Source organism: Bombina bombina, chromosome 9 (assembly GCF_027579735.1).
Source record: "Bombina bombina isolate aBomBom1 chromosome 9, aBomBom1.pri, whole genome shotgun sequence".
Taxonomy (NCBI): Eukaryota; Metazoa; Chordata; class Amphibia; order Anura; family Bombinatoridae; genus Bombina; species Bombina bombina.
In genome coordinates, this window is record NC_069507.1 from 24,911,054 (window position 1) to 24,933,842 (window position 22,789).

The 22,789-nt window shown below is 38.8% G+C and overlaps 1 protein-coding gene across 2 annotated transcripts in view; it reads right to left on the reverse strand.

Annotated features, from left to right (window-relative positions):
- LOC128639797 (transmembrane protein 150A) overlaps positions 1–22,789 on the reverse strand; it is a 250,381-nt gene that overhangs the window by 173,567 nt on the left and 54,025 nt on the right. For both annotated transcript variants that reach the window (XM_053691954.1, XM_053691956.1), the window contains exon 3: positions 5,105–5,176. In XM_053691954.1, the coding sequence (XP_053547929.1) occupies positions 5,105–5,176 (72 nt within the window). The remainder of the gene's footprint in view (positions 1–5,104; positions 5,177–22,789) is intronic.

The window sequence follows — 22,789 nt, forward strand, 5'->3', positions numbered from 1 at the left end:
AGGACCAGAAAATATAACAAATAGACTAGAAGTCTTCCTGAAATCTTTAGTAGCTTTAACATAGTATTTCAAAGCTCTCACCACATCCAAAGAATGTAAGGATCTTTCCAAATAATTCTTAGGATTAGGACACAAGGAAGGGACAACAATTTCTCTATTAATGTTGTTAGAATTCACAACTTTAGGTAAGAACTTAAATGAAGTCAGCAAAACCGCCTTATCCTGATGAAAAATCAGAAAAGGAGATTCACAAGAAAGAGCAGATAGCTCAGAAACTCTTCTAGCAGAAGAGATGGCCAAAAGGAACAACACTTTCCAAGAAAGTAGTTTAATATCCAAAGAGTGCATAGGCTCAAATGGAGGAGCCTGTAACGCCTTCAAAACCAAATTAAGATTCCAAGGAGGAGAAATTAATGACAGGTTTAATACAAACTAAAGCCTGAACAAAACAGTTAATATCAGGAAGCTTAGCAATCTTTCTGTGAAATAAAACAGAAAGAGCAAAGATTTGTCCCTTCAAGGAACTTGCAGACAAACCCCTATCCAAACCATCCTGAAGAAACTGTAAAATTCTAGGAATTCTAAAAGAATGCCAAGAGAATTTATGAGAAGAACACCATGAAATGTAAGTCTTCCAAACTCTATAATAAATCTTTCTATAAACAGATTTACAAGCTTGTAACATAGTATTAATCACTGAGTCAGAGAAACCTCTATGACTTAGCACTAAGCGTTTCCATACCTTCAAATTTAATGATTTGAGATCCTGATGGAAAAACGGACCTTGAGACAGTAGGTCCAGTCTTAACGGAAGTGGCCAAGGTTGGCAACTGGACATCCGAACATGATCCGCATACCAAAACCTGTGAGGCCATGCTGGAGCCACCAGCAACACAAACTATTGTTCCATGATGATTTTGGAGATCACTCTTGGAAGAACTAGAGGCGGGAAAATATAAGCAGGTTGATAACACCAAGGAAGTGTCAGCGCATCTACTGCTTCCGCCTGAAAATCCCTGGACCTGTATAGGTATCTGGGAAGTTTCTTGTTTAGATGAGAGGTCATGAGATCTATCTCTGGAAGACCCCACATCTGAACAATCTGAGAAAACACATCTGGATGGAGGGACCACTCCCCCGGATGTAAAGTCTGATGGCCGAGATATTCCACCTCCCAATTGTCTACACCTGGGATAAGAACCGCAGAAATTAGACAGGAGCTGGATTCCGCCCACGGAAGTATCAAAGATACTTCTTTCATAGCTTGGGGACTGCGAGTTCCGACCTGATGATTGACATATGCCATTGTTGTGATATTGTCTGTCTGAAAACAGATGAACGGTTCTCTCTTCAACAGAGGCCAAAACCGAAGAGCTCTGAGAATTGCACGGAGTTCTAAAATATTGATTGGTAATCTCGTCTCTTGAGATTTCCAAACCCCTTGCGCTGTCAGAGATCCCCAGACAGCTCCCCAACCTGAAAGACTCACATCTGTTGTGATCACAGTCCAGGTTGGCCGAACAAAAGAGGCCCCTTGAACTAAACGCTGGTGATTTAACCACCACGTCAGAGAGTTTCGAACATTGGGATTTAAGGATATTAATTGTGATATCTTTGTATAATCCCTGCACCATTGATTCAGCATACAAAGCTGGAGAGGTCGCATGTGATAACGAGCAAAGGGAATCGCGACCGATGCTGCAGTCATGAGACCTAAAACTTTCATGCACATAGCCACTGAAGGGAATGACTGAGACTGAAGGTGTCGACAGGCTGCAACCAATTTTAAACGTATCTTGTCTGTTAGAGTCAGAGTAATGGACACTGAATCTATCTGGAAACCTAAAAAGGTGACCCTTGTCGGAGGAATCAAGGAACTTTTTGGTAAATTGATCTCCAACCATGTTTTCCAAGAAACAACACTAGTTGATTTGTGTGAGATTCTGCAGAACATAAAGACTGAGCTAGTATCTATCGGGTTCTTGTAAAGCGCGGCTATTCACCCGTAAGGGTCTCAAGGCGCTGAGGGTTGCAGTTCAGTCAAAGAGCCAGGTCTTGAGGTCCTTTCTGAACTTAGTTAGGGTGGTAGCTTGGCTGAGGTGCAGCGAGAGGGTGTTCCAAGTCTTGGCTGCCAGATGAGAGAAGGATCTGCCTCCCGCTGTGGTTTTCCTGATGTGGGGGATGACAGCGAGGGAAACACTGCAATGCCCTGTTCTCTGATTAGAGAGTAGGGCACCGAGAACCTTTGAAAAGATTCTTGGAGCTGTTGCTAGGCCAAATGGAAGAGCAACAAATTAGTAATGCTTGTCTAGAAAAGAGAATCTGAGGAACTGATAATGTTCTGGATGAATCGGAATATGAAGGTATGCATCCTGCAAGTCTATTGTGGACATATAATGTCCTTGCTGAACAAAAGGCAGAATAGTCCTTATAGTCACCATCTTGAAAGTTGGTACTCTTACATAACGAGTCAAAATTTTCAGATCCAAAACTGGTCTGAATAAATTTTCTTTCTTTGGGACAATGAATAGATTTGAATAAAACCCCAGACCTTGTTCCTGAAAAGTTGTTGTTGAATTGTGGGTGTGGTGAGGGGTGTATTTATAGGCATTTTGAGGTTTGGGAAACTTTGCCCCTCCAGGTAGGATTGTATATCCCATACGTCACTAGCTCATGGACTCTTGCCAATTACATGAAATATATATATATTACATGAAAGATATATATATATATATATATATATATATATATACACACACACACACATATACAGTATATATACACACACACACATACAAATATGAGCCTTTCACACTGCTCATTAACATGGTACAAGAGACGTGGTGCTCTGCACCATTAGACATCTATACACACCTTTGTAAGTGAGGAAAAACCTTAGAAAACTGAGTTCTAGTGAAGCTTAATCAACAAGGTCCTGTTACAGACATTGCGTTCCAACCACCCTTAGAAGTGAGAGCGCGTCACGCAGCACCCAGGGAATAAACTGACCTCTGCTCTTTGGGAGTCAGCAAATGCAAACAAACCAAAGAAAATAGAAAAATAAGGGCACAAAGTGGATTCTGTGACTATGTCCCAGCTAACCATCCCTTGCCCTCCCCGCTATACAAAAAGATCTCTGTAGCAACTGTTATTTGAAGTTCACTGAGGTTGAGCTGTGTCAGGGAAAAAGTAAATGATGTTTTATTTTAGTTCTCAGCAAGACCAACTAAACTCTGAGGCGAGTCCCAGAGGGAATGATTTTGATGAACGATACGGGTAAGAAATACATGCTGAGAAAAGAGCTGCGTTTTTAAGCAATATTTATTCTGAGCTTTGATATTTATATATTTCCTGGATAGTTTTAAACTTTGAGAAATATCTAACTCCCCCCCCCCAAATAAAGGTGCTTTATATTTATAAAAATAACATCAACAACATTTTAGTAAATTCTGTTGCTCTTAACATTTCTGCAAAGTATTTAGTGGGCAAAATTCCTTCTACAGGAACTAAGCTCTTACTTAGGGAATACAGTGCTTTACTGAAACAGTGCTCATATATGAATACCCAGTGCCAGGACAGCCCAGGGAGAGCATCATCAGTACATAGGGGATCAGTATTTAGCAAGACGCTTGTACATAAACTTAATGATCAATGACATCTATTGTGCTTCCTGGAAATAAACTCTAGACGTGAGAAGCAAGTCACACAAACATTTGTGATTCAAATAGAGCAGCAATTTTAAATAGAATTTTCAACTAACTTCTGTTATCAAAGGTACTATGTTCTTTTGGCATTCTCTGTTGAAAAACATACCTAGGTAGGCTTAGAAGCAACAATGCACAACTGGGAACCAGCTGCTTATTGTGGGCTACACACATGTACCTCATCATTGGCTCACCAGATGTGCCCTGCTGGCTCCCAGTAGTAAAATAAAGTACAGTGCTCACTTGTGATAAAATAATTACTTCAAAAAGTGATTATAAAAGCAAACTATTAAACAACAATACAATAAGGATATATGTTCGATGTGATTCCATGATCCAAAGATGTATAAATAGACATATATTCTTCTCGCCTCAAGAAAAAAAAAACAACTTCTTTGAAAAAGCCATACGTATATGGTAAAATGTACGTTGGAACTTTACGTCATAGCCACACAGCACCCTTAATATCACAAGGAAAGGTATCTCGAGATTACCAGACACGAGGCGGCAGAGTTTGCAGTACGAACACCAATCTAATCCGCTTCCGTCCTGCTATAAAAACAGTAAGTGCATATAGTGGTTGGATGCCAGAGCGACGATTTTATAGGAGCGATATTGTGGATATATATATATATATATATATATATATTTTTTTTTTAAAGTGTTTTTAATAAATGTTTGTTACACATAATGTGTGGAGTATTGCTGGATGAATACTGGGTACATGGCAGTAGAAATCCAGGTGTTAGGCATCGCCAGAGCCGGTTAGGCTCATCTATATGCGAGTAGCCCCTTGGCAGTTTTAAGAATATTTGTTCATATACAAACTGTACTTCACTATTATATTTATTTTTTCTTGAGGTAAGAAGAATTTTATATTGAACATTGGGGTCTATTTATACATATTTAGCTCCCAGTAATGCATTGCTGCTCTAGAGCTGTGTTATACACAAGCAACAGCCAGCTGTAACACAGTAGATCATTTTCTTTTTGCACTTTTCCTACACTATTTGAAGGATTTTAGTGCCAAGTGTTGTGACACATTACTTGCACCTCAGTTCCCCACACTATCATTGTCTGCAATAGTATTTATTCAAGTAGTTCCTAATTATTAACCAGAGCATTTTCAGTAAAGCAGGAAGCTCAATCTAATATTTCATGATTTGGAGAAAAGTAAAATGGAAAGTATTTTATAACCTTTGTCTCCGATCTGTTTACATGACAGCATACTTTAGTAGGCTCAGGAGCACGCTCCTGTGAGCTTCATAGTGAATATCCAATCAAATGTAAATAATTTATATAGTTACAACATAGTGGTGCCCAATGTGGTAATTACAGTTGATACATTTGTTTGCCAAAATACAAAAAACATAATTATATAATACAAGTGTGTTACCTACCTCACTAGAGGAATGTGATCCAATGTGCAGCAGGTTCCTTCATCCATAACCTCACAGCTGTGATTATAAATCCTGCAAATGCAAAATAAACAAATAGATCAGAAGAGAACTCACACCCGGTGATTCTGACCACATAAAATTCTTAATGGCCATTTTAAAGAGACGTGAAACAGATCGGTAGCCATCTCAGACTGGCTCTTGCAACAGATATAATACAGTCTACTTGATGCACGTGCACAAAAAGCTATTTTTTCCCTGGGTCACTTGCGCCCTGTGGCAGCTTTGCTGATGCTTCTATCATGAAATTTCAATTTCTCTTGGTCTCCTTTTCATAACAGAATACACAGGTATGCGTGCACGTCTTGAATATTATATTTATAACATTGTTGCAGAGTCAGCTGTCATTTAGTGACCAAAATAAGTGCAAGTTTTTTGTTATTCAATTCTACTATATGTGAATCCTGAAAGTTTAATTTTGACTTCCACGTAAAGTTAATGTTTACACCAAGTTTGTAACCAAACCTAAAGGAAGATTTTTGTCTAAACGTAAGTTTTAATAAGAAAATATTTGCAGCAGCTGAGGTAATACCCGATAATGGTAAGAACAGATGTCACTTCAACAAAACAGAACATTGTAGGTGCACCAATAATTTAAAGAGACAATGTATTCAGACAAGCAGCTGATAAAGAGTTCATTGTATTCAAAACTGCTGCAGGCGTACCCTCTCAAACTGCTGCACTCACTCTCTCCCTGAGATACTAATGAACTATTTTATACACTCCAGGCGTGTACAGTGGATCACTGGAACATTTTGCAATATATTGTCCATTTAATGTCTAACAATTGTTTTTTCTCAAATGTATAGCTAAACATTATTTTATGGTTTCAAAAATACTTAGAAATAAAATGAAAAAAAAAAAAAGATAAATAAAATAAATGGCACAATTGTCTCCTGTTTTTTCCCTTTAATTTTTAAATGTAAACTAATATTTCTTTATCTCAGCGTAACTGAGGACTCCGTTACTTCATCTAGGTACACACCCTATGTGTAGCATAATCAAATCTTTTTTTGGTTGATACAATCTCCCAAACCTGTGCCAACGTCTGGTTGCACAGACCATAGTCATGTACAGACTTATAACAATGGTCTCAGGAATTTGATTAGTGGTTTATGACAACATATTACTGAAAATGTTTGCTGCAAGCTTATTGTATTTGGGAAGTGAAAAACAGCTGAAACAAAGAAAGCTTTGTGTGTTCGCAATATAAAAGCAGTATATGATAACATAAATTAAGAAACCATCTACAACACGGACTTGAAATTGATTAAGGGAAAACTTTTAAATGTGAAAATGTGAAAAACATCCCCAACAAATAGCACAAATAAAAGTGCCAACTGCATTAGTGCCTTGATATCAGGCTACACCACTGAACACCAAAATACAAAACACTCAGGGCCAGATTATAAGAGCAGTGCTATATATATATATAGATTTTGCTGAGGCGATATTTGTGCTCCACTTCGTAATACCAACACACGCTAATGTGCGCTGGTATTATAAGTTAGGTGAAATGGGAACGTGACCTTGCATTTGCATTGCACTGAAGCATTGCGCTCACAAGAGCGCACTTCCGTAGGCTCCAATGGGAGCCTCATTCTGATTCAGTCAGAGACAGCATTAGAACATGGTGCAGTGAAGGGATAAGTAGCGCCGTGATGGCAGCATATTTTTAAATATATATGTAAATGACTAAATATTTGTATATACACACGTATATGGTCATATACATATATTTACTGGGAACACACAGTTCCCATAGACCGCAAAGTAAGGGCACTTTTGCACTTTTCAGTGGCATTTTTTAATGCACCCCACTGCCGCCAACTTTAGACCCCAAAAACTGCCTAGGTAAAAAAAAAAAAATGAATTAAAGAAGCAAAACAAAACAAAACTATAATGCCCTCTATTTTGAGAGCATTTGGGGCACATTTAGAAAATTAACCATAGATCAGATCTCTGGTTAATTTTCTGAGCACTTGTAATGGCTGGTTAATTATCGTGCAACAACAAACGGGCAAATTTAGCGCTCTACTTGTAATCTAGCCCTAAATGGTCTAATCCATAGGCTAAAGAATCATTCAATACAAATGAATTGCATGTTCAACAAGTGCATAATAAATAGACAATGCAATAGCACTTACTTAAATGGAAATAACATTTACTTTAAAAAGGACATTAAACCCAATATTTTCTTTCATGATTCAGATAGCCTGAGAATACAATTTTAAACAACTTTCCAACGTACTTCTATTATCTAATTTGTTTAATTATCTTGACATCCTTTGCTGAAAAGCATATCTAAATAGGCTCAGTAGCTGCACATAGATGCCTCGTGTGATTGGCTCCTCTATGTGCACTGATATTTCTTCAACAAAAGATATTTCATGATTCAGACAGCGCATACAATAAAACCCAAAAAATCCAGTTTCTTTTATCACAGTTACCAATTTCTTTTGGTCCCCTTTGTTAAAACTCAGCTGCTCCCCAAGAGAGCATACTGAGGTAGACTCAAAAGTGTGCACACAGCAAGCACTATAAGGCACAAGTGTTTGCTAAAATTTTGGTAGCACTCTTATACAAAATAGCACTCGACACGTGCACACTCCTGAGTCTACCTCAGTATGCTCTCATGGAAAGGAGAGAAGATTCAACAAAGTTAAGTTTGTCAGATGTCAAAGAATGTTCAGAAGTTTTTCATTTGTTATTTTGGAGACTCTAATAGAGCTTTTGCTGAGGGCATCTTCTAATACAAAATGAAAGCAGATAAATTATACTCAGCCAGACAACCTTATCTGCCAATTTTCCATTCAGTGTAAAAACCCAGTTGTGTATTATAGATAAGAGCTCTTCCCCAAATTCCTTTCATCTTCAACAGAAAATGTTAGAGACAAAACCAAGAAGAGGTTTACAACTAGTTTAGTATTCAGTCTTTAGTCTCATGACAACTCACAGTAATACCACTTCTGCTGGAACGTCATTCCAGGTATCAGTTAAAAAGGAATTATTGTATGCATTATGGGACAGTGAACCTTGAGATTTTTATATAAAATGTTTAGTTTTGCAATATATTTTTTGCTACAGAAAATAAAGTTTGGAAGGGAGAGGGAGGGATGGGAATCTAAACTACTGCACTACAGAATTGATATGTATTTTGTAATTTAAAAAATAAATAAAACTGGGTACTAGCAGACCACTGCCAGGACCTAAGATGTTTGCCACTAGTGGGAGGGTTAAAAAGCAGTTTGGGGGGCTCAGGGAGGTTTAAAGAGGGATCCCTACACTGCAGAAAAAAATAGAACAAATAGCATCCCAGAGATGCTTTTACAACTATTTGTGTTATGACTGCACAAGCGGAATGTAAATAATTTCTGTGAGAATCCCAAAATTTGTGAAAAAGTTAATATTTTTTATATCACATTTCATTACGAAATGATGGCATGAATTATACCAAAATGGGCCTAGATTAATACCTTATGTTGTCTTCTTAAAATAAATATATCATTTTTGATTGATAAACAAAAAAAAAATGGAGAGATAGCAAAAATGCTGAAAATTCCTGGTTGTGAAGGGTTAATGTGTTTTACTCTTGACTGTCACATACACTGGTCTCTGGCTTTTAAGGAGTTAAATTATTATATTTTTGTATCTTCCACTTTTGCGTAAGTACAATATGCCAGAGTATGGTGGGATGACAAGCGATAAAGCATAAAGATATTAATCGGCCACTAATGCTGTTTGGATTAGGAGAGGAAAAGGAGAAATTGACTTAAATCTAAAAAAAAAGATAGAGGCTTCAATGTTTAGTTGGAAATCCCAGGCATATACGTAATAATAAAGTAGCGAGACACCTGTAAATGGCTCTACGCCACCACTTAAAGGCGTTATTGGATAATGGTGCAAACTCCCAGGAGCCTGACAGTTTGCAAACAGCCCAAACCAAAGATCTATAACTGGCTCTGTCTATAAATACACAGAGCAGAAGACAAGAGACCAGATCTGCTGGAAGAACATCAGACTATAGGACGTCAATTCTTCCAAGCCCTGTGTCTGCAGGGAGATTCTTTCCTGGAATAAAGTGCACATATTCTGTAGAAAACTGGCTAAATGAGAGAATTCGTATAAATAACCAAAAAGAGTCGAATGTTCAGTTATATTGCATGAGATGGCCGCAAGAAGAAAGAAGCAAGAGAAAGAAAGAAAGAAAGAAAGAAAGAAAGAAAGAAAGAGAGTGAGACAAAGTCAGATAAATATAAAGAGAGAAAATAGATATGAGAGACGATAGACATACACAGACAGACAAGATATAAAGAAAAAATTGACCAACCCACAAAAAAACTGTTTTAAAGGGACAGTCAAGTATAAATTAAACTTTCATTATTCAGATAGGACTTGTAATTTTAATCAACTTTCCAATTTACTTTTATCATCAAATTTGCTTTTTTTCTCTTGGTATTCTTAGTTTAAACTAAACATAGGTAGGCTCATATGCTAATTTCAAAGCCTTTGAGGGCCGCCTCTTATCACATGCTTTTTAAATCTCTTTTCAACACAGAGACAGAAAGTACACATGGGCCATATAGATAACACTATGTTCAGGCACAGAAAGTTATTTAAGATCTAGCACAATACAATGCTAAATTTAAGACAATAGATAATAAACAGTCACAGTCATGTGATCAGGGGGCTGGAAGAAGGTTACTAGATACAAGGTAATCACAGAGGTAAAAAGTACATTAATATAACTGAGATAAGGGGCAGTCTTCAGAGGCTTAGATACAAGGTAATCACAGAGGTAAAAAGTATATTAAAATAACTGAGATAAGGAGCAGTCTGCAGAGGCTTAGATACAAGGTAATCACAAAGGTAAAAAGTACATTAATATAACTGTGTTGGTTGTGCAAAACTGGGGAATGAGTAATAAAGGGATTATCTATCTTTTAAAACAATAAAAATTCTATGGTAGACTGTCCCTTTAACTTTGCATAAAGTGTCAGTATAATGAGAAGCAATATGGACCTAGAAAATGCTTCTGAGTGCAAAATAATCTGCATAAACTGCAACAGGAAGGTTGAAATGCGCGAAGCGGTTTTATTGAGGAGACATAATGCTGCAATAAACCTAATGCACTAATATGTTATGTTATAGTTATTTGTAAGCAATAATATAAACAGGAAATTATCTAATACTGCACAAATCTGCTCTAGGGGGCAATAGTGCAATTTTTTACTTTACCTCATTTTTTTATTTATTAAAACCTGCTCATTATAATGGTATTACCCATTTTGAATCTGAAACTAAATTTTTCACAATTACTGAGACTTTTTTGCAGCCAGTGCTGAAGTTAGATCCTGAAATACAATTACTGAAAACAAAACAAACAATAATTCAGGCAGATCAATAGGATATAGATTACTATAAAATGTCTCAGGGAAAGTGTCACACGCAGAAGACAATTTTCCTCACCCAGGAATATTTGTCATCTGCAGCTGTGACAGTCGCTGGACCAGAGAATAAGTCTATTGTGCGCGGGTGCGAGTATTATAGAGTCACTGTTGTGATAAAACTCACTGCTTAGAAAAACAAACACCACACTCCGGCTCATATAAAGCACAAATGCGCAGTGCCGCGCTGCAAGACGAAGACTGGCGTTGCACAATGCACACTGAACCGATCAATTGCTATTTTATTTTTTAAAAAGGGACATGTAATTCAACGATGGTTTACAAATATAAATAAAATTAAAACATTTTTATTCAAATTATCAAAATGACCTTTTTATTGTAGTTCCATTCCATTATATCTGAGGTAGGCCCAGGAGCATGCTCGAGTCGTGGGTACTACATGTGTAACATTGTTACAAACCTAGCTGCCAGATGGCTATATACACATGCACGCTTCTGAGCTCACCTAGGATTACTCTTTAACAAAGGATACCAAGAGAACTAAGAACTAAATAGATAATATGACGTTAAAGCAAATTAACATCCTTTTTAGTGCATTTATTTTTCAATATCCAAACGCCTTCCACCATTTAACTTATTTAGATGAGCCAATCTGTATACAAGGTTATTCACTGACATTATGTTAGTATAAAATGCATTGTTTTGCCATTGTTATCTGTTAAAAACAATAAGGGTATGAAGCAGTGCTAGCCTTAAGAAGTCAGCAGGTGCATTACAAGTTTAAAGGGACATTGTATATCAGATCTTTCTTTGCATAAATGTTTTGTATAGTCCATCTTGAGGTGTTTTTGTAACAATGCATAGTTTTGCTTATTTTTTTAAATAACATTGTGCTGAATATCAGACTCTTAACCAAGCCCCACAGTTTTAGATGTATACTGATGTCTACAAATTCCTGCTGCTCCTGATTGTATAATAGGCCTTTTCATATGCTGGGGAGGGTCTAATCTACCAGCTTTCTCTGCCCATTTCAGTGGGTGTCCCAGCCTAAACTCGTCAATAGTGCTAAACTGGGATCTTCTACATAAGTTTTTAAAAGGTTTTATACTGTATGTTTATATCAGTATCTGTGCATATTCTTATGTATAGTAGTGTCTGTTACTTGCAGTTATATGAATATTGGTTTAAGATTAATTTTGACTTTACTGTCCTTTTAATAAACAAAATTTAAATAATGTAATCCATTGGCTAACAGAAAGTATAACAATTCCCTATTATACTAAATAAATAATAAGAGTGTGTGTCTGGCACGTGCACATGTGTGTGTATAGATAACAGAGTTATTTTTCTGTACAGTGCCCCTGTAAGGATTACTAGCAGGTCTGCTTTTGGTGGTTTAAGTATAAATTGCTCTGGTAGAGCCAAGCTAATATTTTAAGAAACAGCCAGCTATCTGTAGAGCTTGTGAAAAAAAAACCTAGGATTAGTGTTTATTTAAGCAGTTTAGAAAATTATTCAAGAAACTTAATGTTCCAACTTGATGAATCTGCAAAGTTCTCTGGATGTTTAAAGAGGATCGCCATTAATTGGCAGTCACATGATCTCTAGCTCTTTAACCCTTTGGATACTAGTGCGCTGCAGCCCATAGTCAGCCAAGGTGATAAAAGGAATTTCCTATACAGGATATTCTTAGACTTCCAGAGGTGTGAACGGATAAGCGAGGGAGACGATATAAGATACATTGTATATACTGTATAACTCCCAAACACATGGAAACCAAATGAATCCACTAGTCAGGCAGAACGGAATGTTCTCTGCAACCTCACCAGCTTTACTAGACACAAGAATGTCTTTTTCTGTACATTTATTAGATTGGAAACAGATTCAACACTGTGCTCCTTTATAAATGAAGGAACCGGCTAACCAGAAGAATTTACATTAAATTAACAGAACAGCAACACCCCAGAAATATACAGTCAGCAGTATTCTGATTTAGTGTGTCACAGATTTATTATTACAGAAAGTGCCAACATAGGCCTTGTTTCCATTGAGGTGGTAAATTGTTAAAACTGGTGATAAAAATATTTATCTCCATTAAAGGGACAGGAAACCCAAAATATTAATTCATGATAATGACCGGCTCTATCAGAATCATGTAAGTTTTAATTTTGACTTTCCTATCCCTTTAAAATCTATGGAGATTTGTCAAGTTACCACCAGTTTCCACACATTACCACCTCAATGGAAACAAGGACTTAGTCTGCAGCACCGTGGCATCAGCTACATAGTGAAAAAACAACAGTCAAATTTATGAATGATAAAGGGGTAGAGACCCCAGACTGGGATTTATCAGGTTATCACCTTTACACAACATGATCTACAGAACAGGCTGGCAAATTCAGGGTATTATCCCCGATCAGGAAAGAATCTGAAACACAGAAAACGGAGTCCAAAGAACTTCACATAAGTCTTATAGACAGGAACACAGAGAAGCAATAAGGCAGGTGCAGACTAGTAGGTTTAGGGTCATGAGTGTCAGAATATTCCCAGATCAGTTTAATTGGATCTTTAAAAAAAATCCATTTGTCTCTGCTGCATTTACTACACAAAATAAAGCTGCTTCTGACTAAATAGTAATTAATTAACAAGGGGGCTTGAAGAATTCAACATTTTGAACAAGAAAAGTAAAAATATCTTATGCCAGTGGCAGCAATATAGACTTCTATAATTACATTTATCATTAACTTTTAGTGCCATAAAGGGTTAGATACTAGAAATTTGAGTTTTTCGTAGGAATGTAAAAAATGAATACATTGCGTTTTCTTTACTTTTGTTAACATCCGAATAACTAATACGTCTGTCAAGCAAAAAACAAAAATGTTTATCCAAATATTGGCTCAAATCTTTCATTTTTTCCATAGCAGACTGTTCGGGATGCAGGATGATAACGTTTCAAAAAAGGTTTTTAAGATGAGAGATTATCCCCTGACAAAAATAGCACGGTACGCAAGGTCAGATAAGCTAAACCCGGCCGCTACATTATAAAGCGGACAGTATATTGGCAGAACAAGTTATGTAATGTGAATGCAACACTAGACCAAATGCAGAGCATCTCAGCTGCAGTATATCCCACAGAGTAACTTTAAAGGGACGCTCAAGTCAAAATTAAAAACGTTCATGATTCAGATAGAGCAGTGGTTTTAAACAACTTTTCAATTTACTTCCATTAACAAAATGTGCACAGTCTTTTTATATTTACACTTTGAGTCACCAGCTCCTACTGAGCATGTGCAATAATTCACAGAATATACGAATATGCATTTGTGATTGGCTGATGGCTGTCACATGATACAGGGGGAGTAGAAATAGACAAATGAAATTTGTCAGAAAAAAAAAAAAAATCTACTACTCATTTTAAAGTGCTTTTGTATTGTGTTTTATCGTGCATTTGTTAATTATGCAAATATACTGTATTTACTGGTCCTTTAAAAAGGGATGTTAAACACTCAGTTTCATTGTTGTAATAATAAAAAAGCACTAAGCAGTTGCTTATACTTACTAGAAATTATTGCAACATGTATTATTCATCTATTTAAATGGATTTTACCTTTAATTGCATTTTTTACACTACATTTGGGCTTCCTGTCACAGCCCTACAAGAAGGAGGAGCCTTTGCAGGAAGGTTTATCTTAGCCCAATGTCATAAAACTTCTAATGAATAGACTAGATAACAGAGTCAGATTTGCTCATGCTCAGAACTGACAGAAGAAATTCTCTGCTCTTATCACAATGGGGGCCACACTGAGAATTTCTAAGTGCTAATTTTGAACACTGTTTCTTTTTATATTCACTTTGATTTAACAATCATTTTTGGTTCAAAACCCTGGGTAGCACTTGCTGTTTGGTGGCTACATTTAGCTACCCAGGTGCTGAACCAAAAACGGGCTGGCTCCCAAGCTTACATCCCTGCTTTTTAAATAAAGATATCAAGAGAACGAAGACAAATTGAAATATAGGCGTAAATTAGAAAGTTGCTTAAAATTGCATGCTGTATCTGAATCATGAAAGAAAATAAAAATGTGGGTTTCGTATCCCTTTAAAAAGGGACCTTAAATGTTAACGTAATAAAAAGAGAAAATGTATGCTTACCTGATAAATTTATTTCTTTTTTGACAATATGAGTCCATGGATCATCTTAATTACTAATGGGATATTTACCTCCTGGTCAGCAGGAGGAGGCAAAGAGCACCACAGCAGAGCTGTTAAATAGCTCCTCCCTCCCTTCCCTCCCACTCCAGTCATTCGACCGAAGTTAGGAAGAGAAAGGAAAAGCCAAGGTGTAGAGGTGTCTGAAGTGTACAATAACCCACAACCTGTCTTAAAAGAACAGGGCGGGCCGTGGACTCATCGTGTCAAAAAAGAAATACATTTATCAGGTAAGCATAAATTTTCTTTTCTTTTTTAAGACACAATGAGTCCACGGATCATCTTAATTACTAATGGGATTCAATACCCAAGCAAGAGTACACAGATGATACGGGAGGGACAAGACAGGACACCTAAACGGAAGGCATCACTGCTTGTAGAACCTTTCTCCCAAAAGCGGCCTCAGCCGAGGCAAAAAAGTCAAATTTATAGAACTTTGAAAAAGAGAAGAGAGGACCAAGTTGCAGCCTTGCAAGTTTGATCCACAAGAACATCATTTTTGAACGCCCATGAAAAAGCAACAGCTCTCGTGGAATGAGCAGTAACTTTCCCGGGAGGCTGTCGTCCAGCAGCCTCATATGCAAAACGTATGATACTCTACAACCAAAAAGAAAGAGAAGTAGCCGTAGCTTTCTGTCCCTTTTCGTTTTCTTGAGAAAACCCCAAACAAAGAAGACTGAAGACAGTCCTTAGTTGCCTGCAGGAAAAACTTTAAAGCACGGACCACGTCCAAATTGTGCAGAAGTCTTTCCTTCTGAGAAGAAGGATTTAGGATACAAGAAAAGAACAACAATCTCCTGATTTATGTTCCGATCAAAAACAACCTTAGGAAGAAGTCCTAATTTAGTACGTAAAACAACCTTATCACAATGGAAAACAAGACAAGGTGACATACTGTAATGCAGAGAGCTCTGACACTCTCCGAGCAGAAGAAATAGCAACAAGAAATAAAACCTTCCAAGATAACAACTTAATATCTAAGGAAAGCATAGGCTCAAACAGAGCCCCTTGAAGAACCCTGAGAACTAAATTCAGACTCCCTGGAGGAGTAACTGGATTGAACACAGGCCTGATCTTGACCAAGGCCTGACAAAGAGATTGCACATCTGGGACATCTGCTAAAATTTGTGTAACAAAATAGATTTGACCCTTTAGGGAACTTAACGATAAACCTTTCTCCAAACCCTCTTGGAGAAAAGACAAAATTCCAGGAATCCTAACTCTACTTCCATAAGTAGCCCATGAATTCACACCAATAGAGATATTTACGCAATATCTTATGAAAAATTTGTCTAGTGACAGGCTTATGAGCCTGAATCAAGGTCTCAATGACCAAGTCAGAAACACCCCGCTTGGATAATATTAAGCATTAAATCTCCAAGCAGTCAGTTTCAGAGAAACCCGATTTGGGGGAAGGAGAGACCCTTGAATGAGAAGGTCCTCCCTCAACGGAAGTCTCCAAAGTGGCAGAGATGACACGTCCAGCAGATCAGCATACCAAATCCTGTGAGGCGAATCCGGTGGCACGAGGATCACCGATGCCCCCTCTAGCTTGATTCGAGCAATGACCCGAGAAAGAAAAGCAACACGGAGGAAAAAGCAGGAGAAAACTTCCGGATGGAGTTCCCACTCCCCCGGATGAAGGTCTGCCTGCTCAGAAAATCCGCCTCCCAGCTGTCCACCCCTAGGATGTGGATTGTCGACAGGCAGCAAGAATGGGCCTCTGCCCATTGAATTATTTGGATACCTCTGTCATCGCTAAGGAACTCCTCGTTCCTCCCTGATGAGTGATGTAAACCACTGACATCATTTTGTTCGACTAGAACCTGATAAACTGGACCGAGGTTAACTGGGGCCAGGTCAGAAGAACATTGTAGATCGCTCTCAGCTCCAGAATGATTATAGGAAGAACAGACTCTGGCTGAGTCCAAAACCTCTGAGCCCTTAGGGAGCCCCAGAGTGCTCCCCACCCTAGAAGGCTGGCGTCTGTTGTCACAAACACCCAAGATGGTCCGCGAAAGCAGGTTCCCTGGGAGAGATGATCTAGAGACAACCACCATTGAAGAGAATCCCTTGTCTCCTGCTCCAGAAGTATTTGAGGAGACAAATCTGTATAATCTCTGATCCTTTACCTGAACATGCTTAACTGTAGACATCTGAGATGGAACCAAGCAAATGGGATGATGTCCATTGCCGCCACCATCAGCCTGATTATCTCCATGTACCAAGCACTGAAGGCCGAGGAGTGGACTGAATGACTAGACAAGTATCGATAATCTCAGACTTCCTGTCATTTTGTAAGAAAAATCTTCATGGACATGGAATCTATTATGATTCCCAAGAAAGGAAACTCCTTTCAGAATTTACCTTCCACCCGTGAGATCGCGGGAAGGATAACACCATGTCCGGATGAAATCTAACTTAGTGAAGGATGGTGCCAGATAGGGCGCCACTGCAAAACCCCATAACCGAAGCACCACCAAAAGCGATCCCAGAGCCCTTGTAAAAACTGAGAGCTGTGGCAAGACCGAAGGAAGAGTCACGAACTGGAAGCGTTTGTCCATAAAGGCAAACCTTAGAACCTGAGAAGATTCTTGAGAATGGCACATGAAGGTACGCGTCCTTTAAATCCACTGTTGTCAGAAATTGAGCCACTTGGGTCAAGGGAAGAAGGGAACGAATAGTTTGCATCTTGACGGACGGTACACTAAGACATTTGTTCAGACCCTTGAGATCTAAAAAGTGGTCTGAAGGTTCCCTCTTCTATTGGGAACCACAAATTGAGATAAAAAACCCAGACCCTGTTGGTCTGAAGGTTCCCTCTTCTTTTGGACCTGTATGGGAACCGGAACAATCACCCCCAGGTCTGAGAGGTCTCCTACGCAAAATAAGAATGCCTCTCCTCTTGATTAATCTGCAGATAATCCTGAAAACAGAAACCTGCCTCTGGGAGGAAAAACCTTTGAACCTTATTTGTATCCCTGGGACACTATTTTCTATTGATCAGGGACCCCAAACATCTCGAACCCAAGCCTGAGTGAAGACGGAAAGTCTGCCCCCTGCAAGATCCAATCTCGTATCGGGGGCATGTCCTTCATGCTGTCTTAGAGTCAACAGCAGGCTAAATGGATTCTTTAAATTTCAAAGGACATTATTTCCATCAAGTTAGATGCCAACGAGGACTTCCCCTTGTAAGGAATCGCTAAAAACTTAGATTTAGAGCATACATCCGTAGAGCAAGGCTCTAACCCTAAGGCTCTGTGAGCTGGAACAGAGAAACCTGAAACCAATGCTCCAAAGTTGATAACTTGAAGGAAATAATTTGAAATAAAGGAATTAGTCAATTTGAAAGCCTTTATCCTATCCTGGATTTTATCCATGGGAGTTTCTGACTTAGTCGTATCAGACAATGCAACAAATCAAGATGCCGTCGCCCTAGTGATGGTAGCAAAGTACACAGCCGGATGCCATTATGAGCCCTGGTGTACATCCCTTTTCTAATTTTGTCCGAAGGACCTTTAACAAATCCAACTATCCTCTAAGGGTATAGTAGTTCTCTTAGCTGGAAACTACTCCTACCCTAGGGAATGTTTGTCCAGCCTTCTTAACCGAGTCAGCTATGGGAAACATCTTTTTAAATATAGGGAATGCGGTCTCTTCCATTCCTTATACCTTACTGGGAGAAATAGGATAGATTACTAAATGAACGGTGCCCATGGGTAGATTCAAACTCTTGCAAGACTGCCATGCTAACCACTAAACTATGACAGAGAATACCGGAAGTATCGGAGCCGCCCAGGGTAGCTAAAACCTCCTAAAGTAACTGAGGCAAAGACCCTTTAAATAATTGAAAATAATTCCTCTATTAATGTTTTCTTCCACATAGAAAAAACATATAATGCATGAAATGCAGAGAAACTCAGGGTGGAGTGTGAAAGGAAACGCAGGGCACTGCATGTGGGCCATAACATTTTGTGGGACACTATAGGAGGAATTTGTGGCATAGATTGACCATTGACAACAGACTCCTAAACAGCAAACGCCTTAGAAGGAGTAGGTTCAGAAAAGAGTGACATTTTTTGAATAAAAATTGATACGTAAAAAAACTTTACTGTTTCTTTAAATTCTAAACTGTAACTTTTTATTTTTTGTGTGCAGAACAAACTAAAATAGTACACAAGTTTTGCAGAAGTTAACCACACCTCAGCAAAACCTTACTGAGTTGCCCATCTGCCCCTCTAATATGTTTTTGTGTGCTAGAAACACAATATAACATAAAAACAATTAAACTGTAGAATGAATTAGAAGTATTGTTTTATTCCAGTCGCCGCAAAAGGGAGACAGATGGAAGATTATTGCAAATATATGTGTTCAATGTAAGGGCTTAACTAGAACCTGCCACTCTGCAGCAGTGCTAGTTTTTATTTGTCCGTTCCTTCAGTAAAACCTGACTATGCGCTATGCACTCTTCCAATCAGGACAGAATGTGCAGATGAATTCAATCACTCAAGATGGGGTCCGTGAGTGATACAATACAAGCGCAGAGGAAGAGGCGCGCAGAGGAAGAGGCGCGCAGCAGTAAAATCCGCCCATCGTGGGCGTAGCCAAAAACTGAACCATCTCCCGGTCGGCATATTTCAATGCTAAAACCGCCGGGAGAACCCCTCAGGCCTGTTAATACAAAAGGTCAGAAAAACCAGACATTAAATGCATCTCTGCACCTCAGCAGTCTGCTGAGGTTCTCCTACCATGAACAATGACACCGGATGTCTCTTATAACGATCCGTCTCACACAGGCAGCCTCTGAACCGGACTTCCCCGCATCTGTGCTAGGAGCGCATGAAATGATACTACATGCCGCTCCAGCACAAACGAAAATCTCTGCTGAATGGCGCACTAAACTTGTTAGAAAACAGCGCTCAGTGAAGAGGCGTGCAACTATAGGAAGTCCCTCCCATCGTGGGCATACTAAAATTCTTACACGACAATGTGAAACCACCAGAGCCCTCCATATTAAATAAAATAAACTCCAGCCCCAGTGCCTGCATCATAACACTGCCCAAAACACTTTCAGCCGAGTTGTCCCAACATAAAAACATAATTTATGTAAGAACTTACCTGATAAATTCATTTCTTTCATATTAACAAGAGTCCATGAGCTAGTGACGTATGGGATATACATTCCTACCAGGAGGGGCAAAGTTTCCCAAACCTTAAAATGCCTATAAATACACCCCTCACCACACCCACAAATCAGTTTAACGAATAGCCAAGAAGTGGGGTGATAAGAAAAAGTGCGAAGCATATAAAATAAGGAATTGGAATAATTGTGCTTTATACAAAAAAATCATAACCACCACAAAAAAGGGTGGGCCTCATGGACTCTTGTTAATATGAAAGAAATGAATTTATCAGGTAAGTTCTTACATAAATTATGTTTTCTTTCATGTAATTAACAAGAGTCCATGAGCTAGTGACGTATGGGATAATGACTACCCAAGATGTGGATCTTTCCACACAAGAGTCACTAGAGAGGGAGGGATAAAATAAAGACAGCCAATTCCTGCTGAAAATAATCCACACCCAAAATAAAGTTTAACAAAAAACATAAGCAGAAGATTCAAACTGAAACCGCTGCCTGAAGAACTTTTCTACCAAAAACTGCTTCAGAAGAAGAAAATACATCAAAATGGTAGAATTTAGTAAAAGTATGCAAAGAAGACCAAGTTGCTGCTTTGCAGATCTGGTCAACCGAAGCTTCATTCCTAAACGCCCAGGAAGTAGATACTGACCTAGTAGAATGAGCTGTAATTCTTTGAGGCGGAGTTTTACCCGACTCAACATAGGCAAGATGAATTAAAGATTTCAACCAAGATGCCAAAGAAATGGCAGAAGCTTTCTGGCCTTTCCTAGAACCGGAAAAGATAACAAATAGACTAGAAGTCTTACGGAAAGATTTCGTAGCTTCAACATAATATTTCAAAGCTCTAACAACATCCAAAGAATGCAATGATTTCTCCTTAGAATTCTTAGGATTAGGACATAATGAAGGAACCACAATTTCTCTACTAATGTTGTTGGAATTCACAACTTTAGGTAAAAATTCAAAAGAAGTTCGCAACACCGCCTTATCCTGATGAAAAATCAGAAAAGGAGACTCACACGAAAGAGCAGATAATTCAGAAACTCTTCTAGCAGAAGAGATGGCCAAAAGGAACAAAACTTTCCAAGAAAGTAATTTAATGTCCAATGAATGCATAGGTTCAAACGGAGGAGCTTGAAGAGCTCCCAGAACCAAATTCAAACTCCAAGGAGGAGAAATTGACTTAATGACAGGTTTTATACGAACCAAAGCTTGTACAAAACAATGAATATCAGGAAGAATAGCAATCTTTCTGTGAAAAAGAACAGAAAGAGCAGAGATTTGTCCTTTCAAAGAACTTGCGGACAAACCCTTATCCAAACCATCCTGAAGAAATTGTAAAATTCTCGGTATTCTAAAAGAATGCCAAGAAAAATGATGAGAAAGACACCATGAAATATAAGTCTTCCAGACTCTATAATATATCTCTCGAGATACAGATTTACGAGCCTGTAACATAGTATTAATCACGGAGTCAGAGAAACCTCTATGACCAAGAATCAAGCGTTCAATCTCCATACCTTTAAATTTAAGGATTTCAGATCCGGATGGAAAAAAGGACCTTGTGACAGAAGGTCTGGTCTTAACGGAAGAGTCCATGGCTGGCAAGATGCCATCCGGACAAGATCCGCATACCAAAACCTGTGAGGCCATGCCGGAGCTATTAGCAGAACAAACGAGCATTCCCTCAGAATCTTGGAGATTACTCTTGGAAGAAGAACTAGAGGCGGAAAGATATAGGCAGGATGATACTTCCAAGGAAGTGATAATGCATCCACTGCCTCCGCCTGAGGATCCCGGGATCTGGACAGATACCTGGGAAGTTTCTTGTTTAGATGAGAGGCCATCAGATCTATCTCTGGGAGCCCCCACAATTGAACAATCTGAAGAAATACCTCTGGGTGAAGAGACCATTCGCCCGGATGCAACGTTTGGCGACTGAGATAATCCGCTTCCCAATTGTCTACACCTGGGATATGAACCGCAGAGATTAGACAGGAGCTGGATTCCGCCCAAACCAAAATTCGAGATACTTCTTTCATAGCCAGAGGACTGTGAGTCCCTCCTTGATGATTGATGTATGCCACAGTTGTGACATTGTCTGTCTGAAAACAAATGAACGATTCTCTCTTCAGAAGAGGCCAAAACTGAAGAGCTCTGAAAATTGCACGGAGTTCCAAAATATTGATCGGTAATCTCACCTCCTGAGATTCCCAAACTCCTTGTGCCGTCAGAGATCCCCACACAGCTCCCCAACCTGTGAGACTTGCATCTGTTGAAATTACAGTCCAGGTCGGAAGAACAAAAGAAGCCCCCTGAATTAAACGATGGTGATTTGTCCACCACGTTAGAGAGTGTCGAACAATCGGTTTTAAAGATATTAATTGAGATATCTTCGTGTAATCCCTGCACCATTGGTTCAGCATACAGAGCTGAAGAGGTCGCATGTGAAAACGAGCAAAGGGGATCGCGTCCGATGCAGCAGTCATAAGACCTAGAATTTCCATGCATAAGGCTACCGAAGGGAATGATTGTGACTGAAGGTTTCGACAAGCTGTAATCAATTTTAGACGTCTCTTGTCTGTTAAAGACAGAGTCATGGACACTGAATCTATCTGGAAACCCAGAAAGGTTACCCTTGTTTGAGGAATCAAAGAACTTTTTGGTAAATTGATCCTCCAACCATGATCTTGAAGAAACAACACAAGTCGATTCGTATGAGACTCTGCTAAATGTAAAGACGGAGCAAGTACCAAGATATCGTCCAAATAAGGAAATACCACAATACCCTGTTCTCTGATTACAGACAGAAGGGCACCGAGAATCTTTGTGAAAATTCTTGGAGCTGTAGCAAGGCCAAACGGTAGAGCC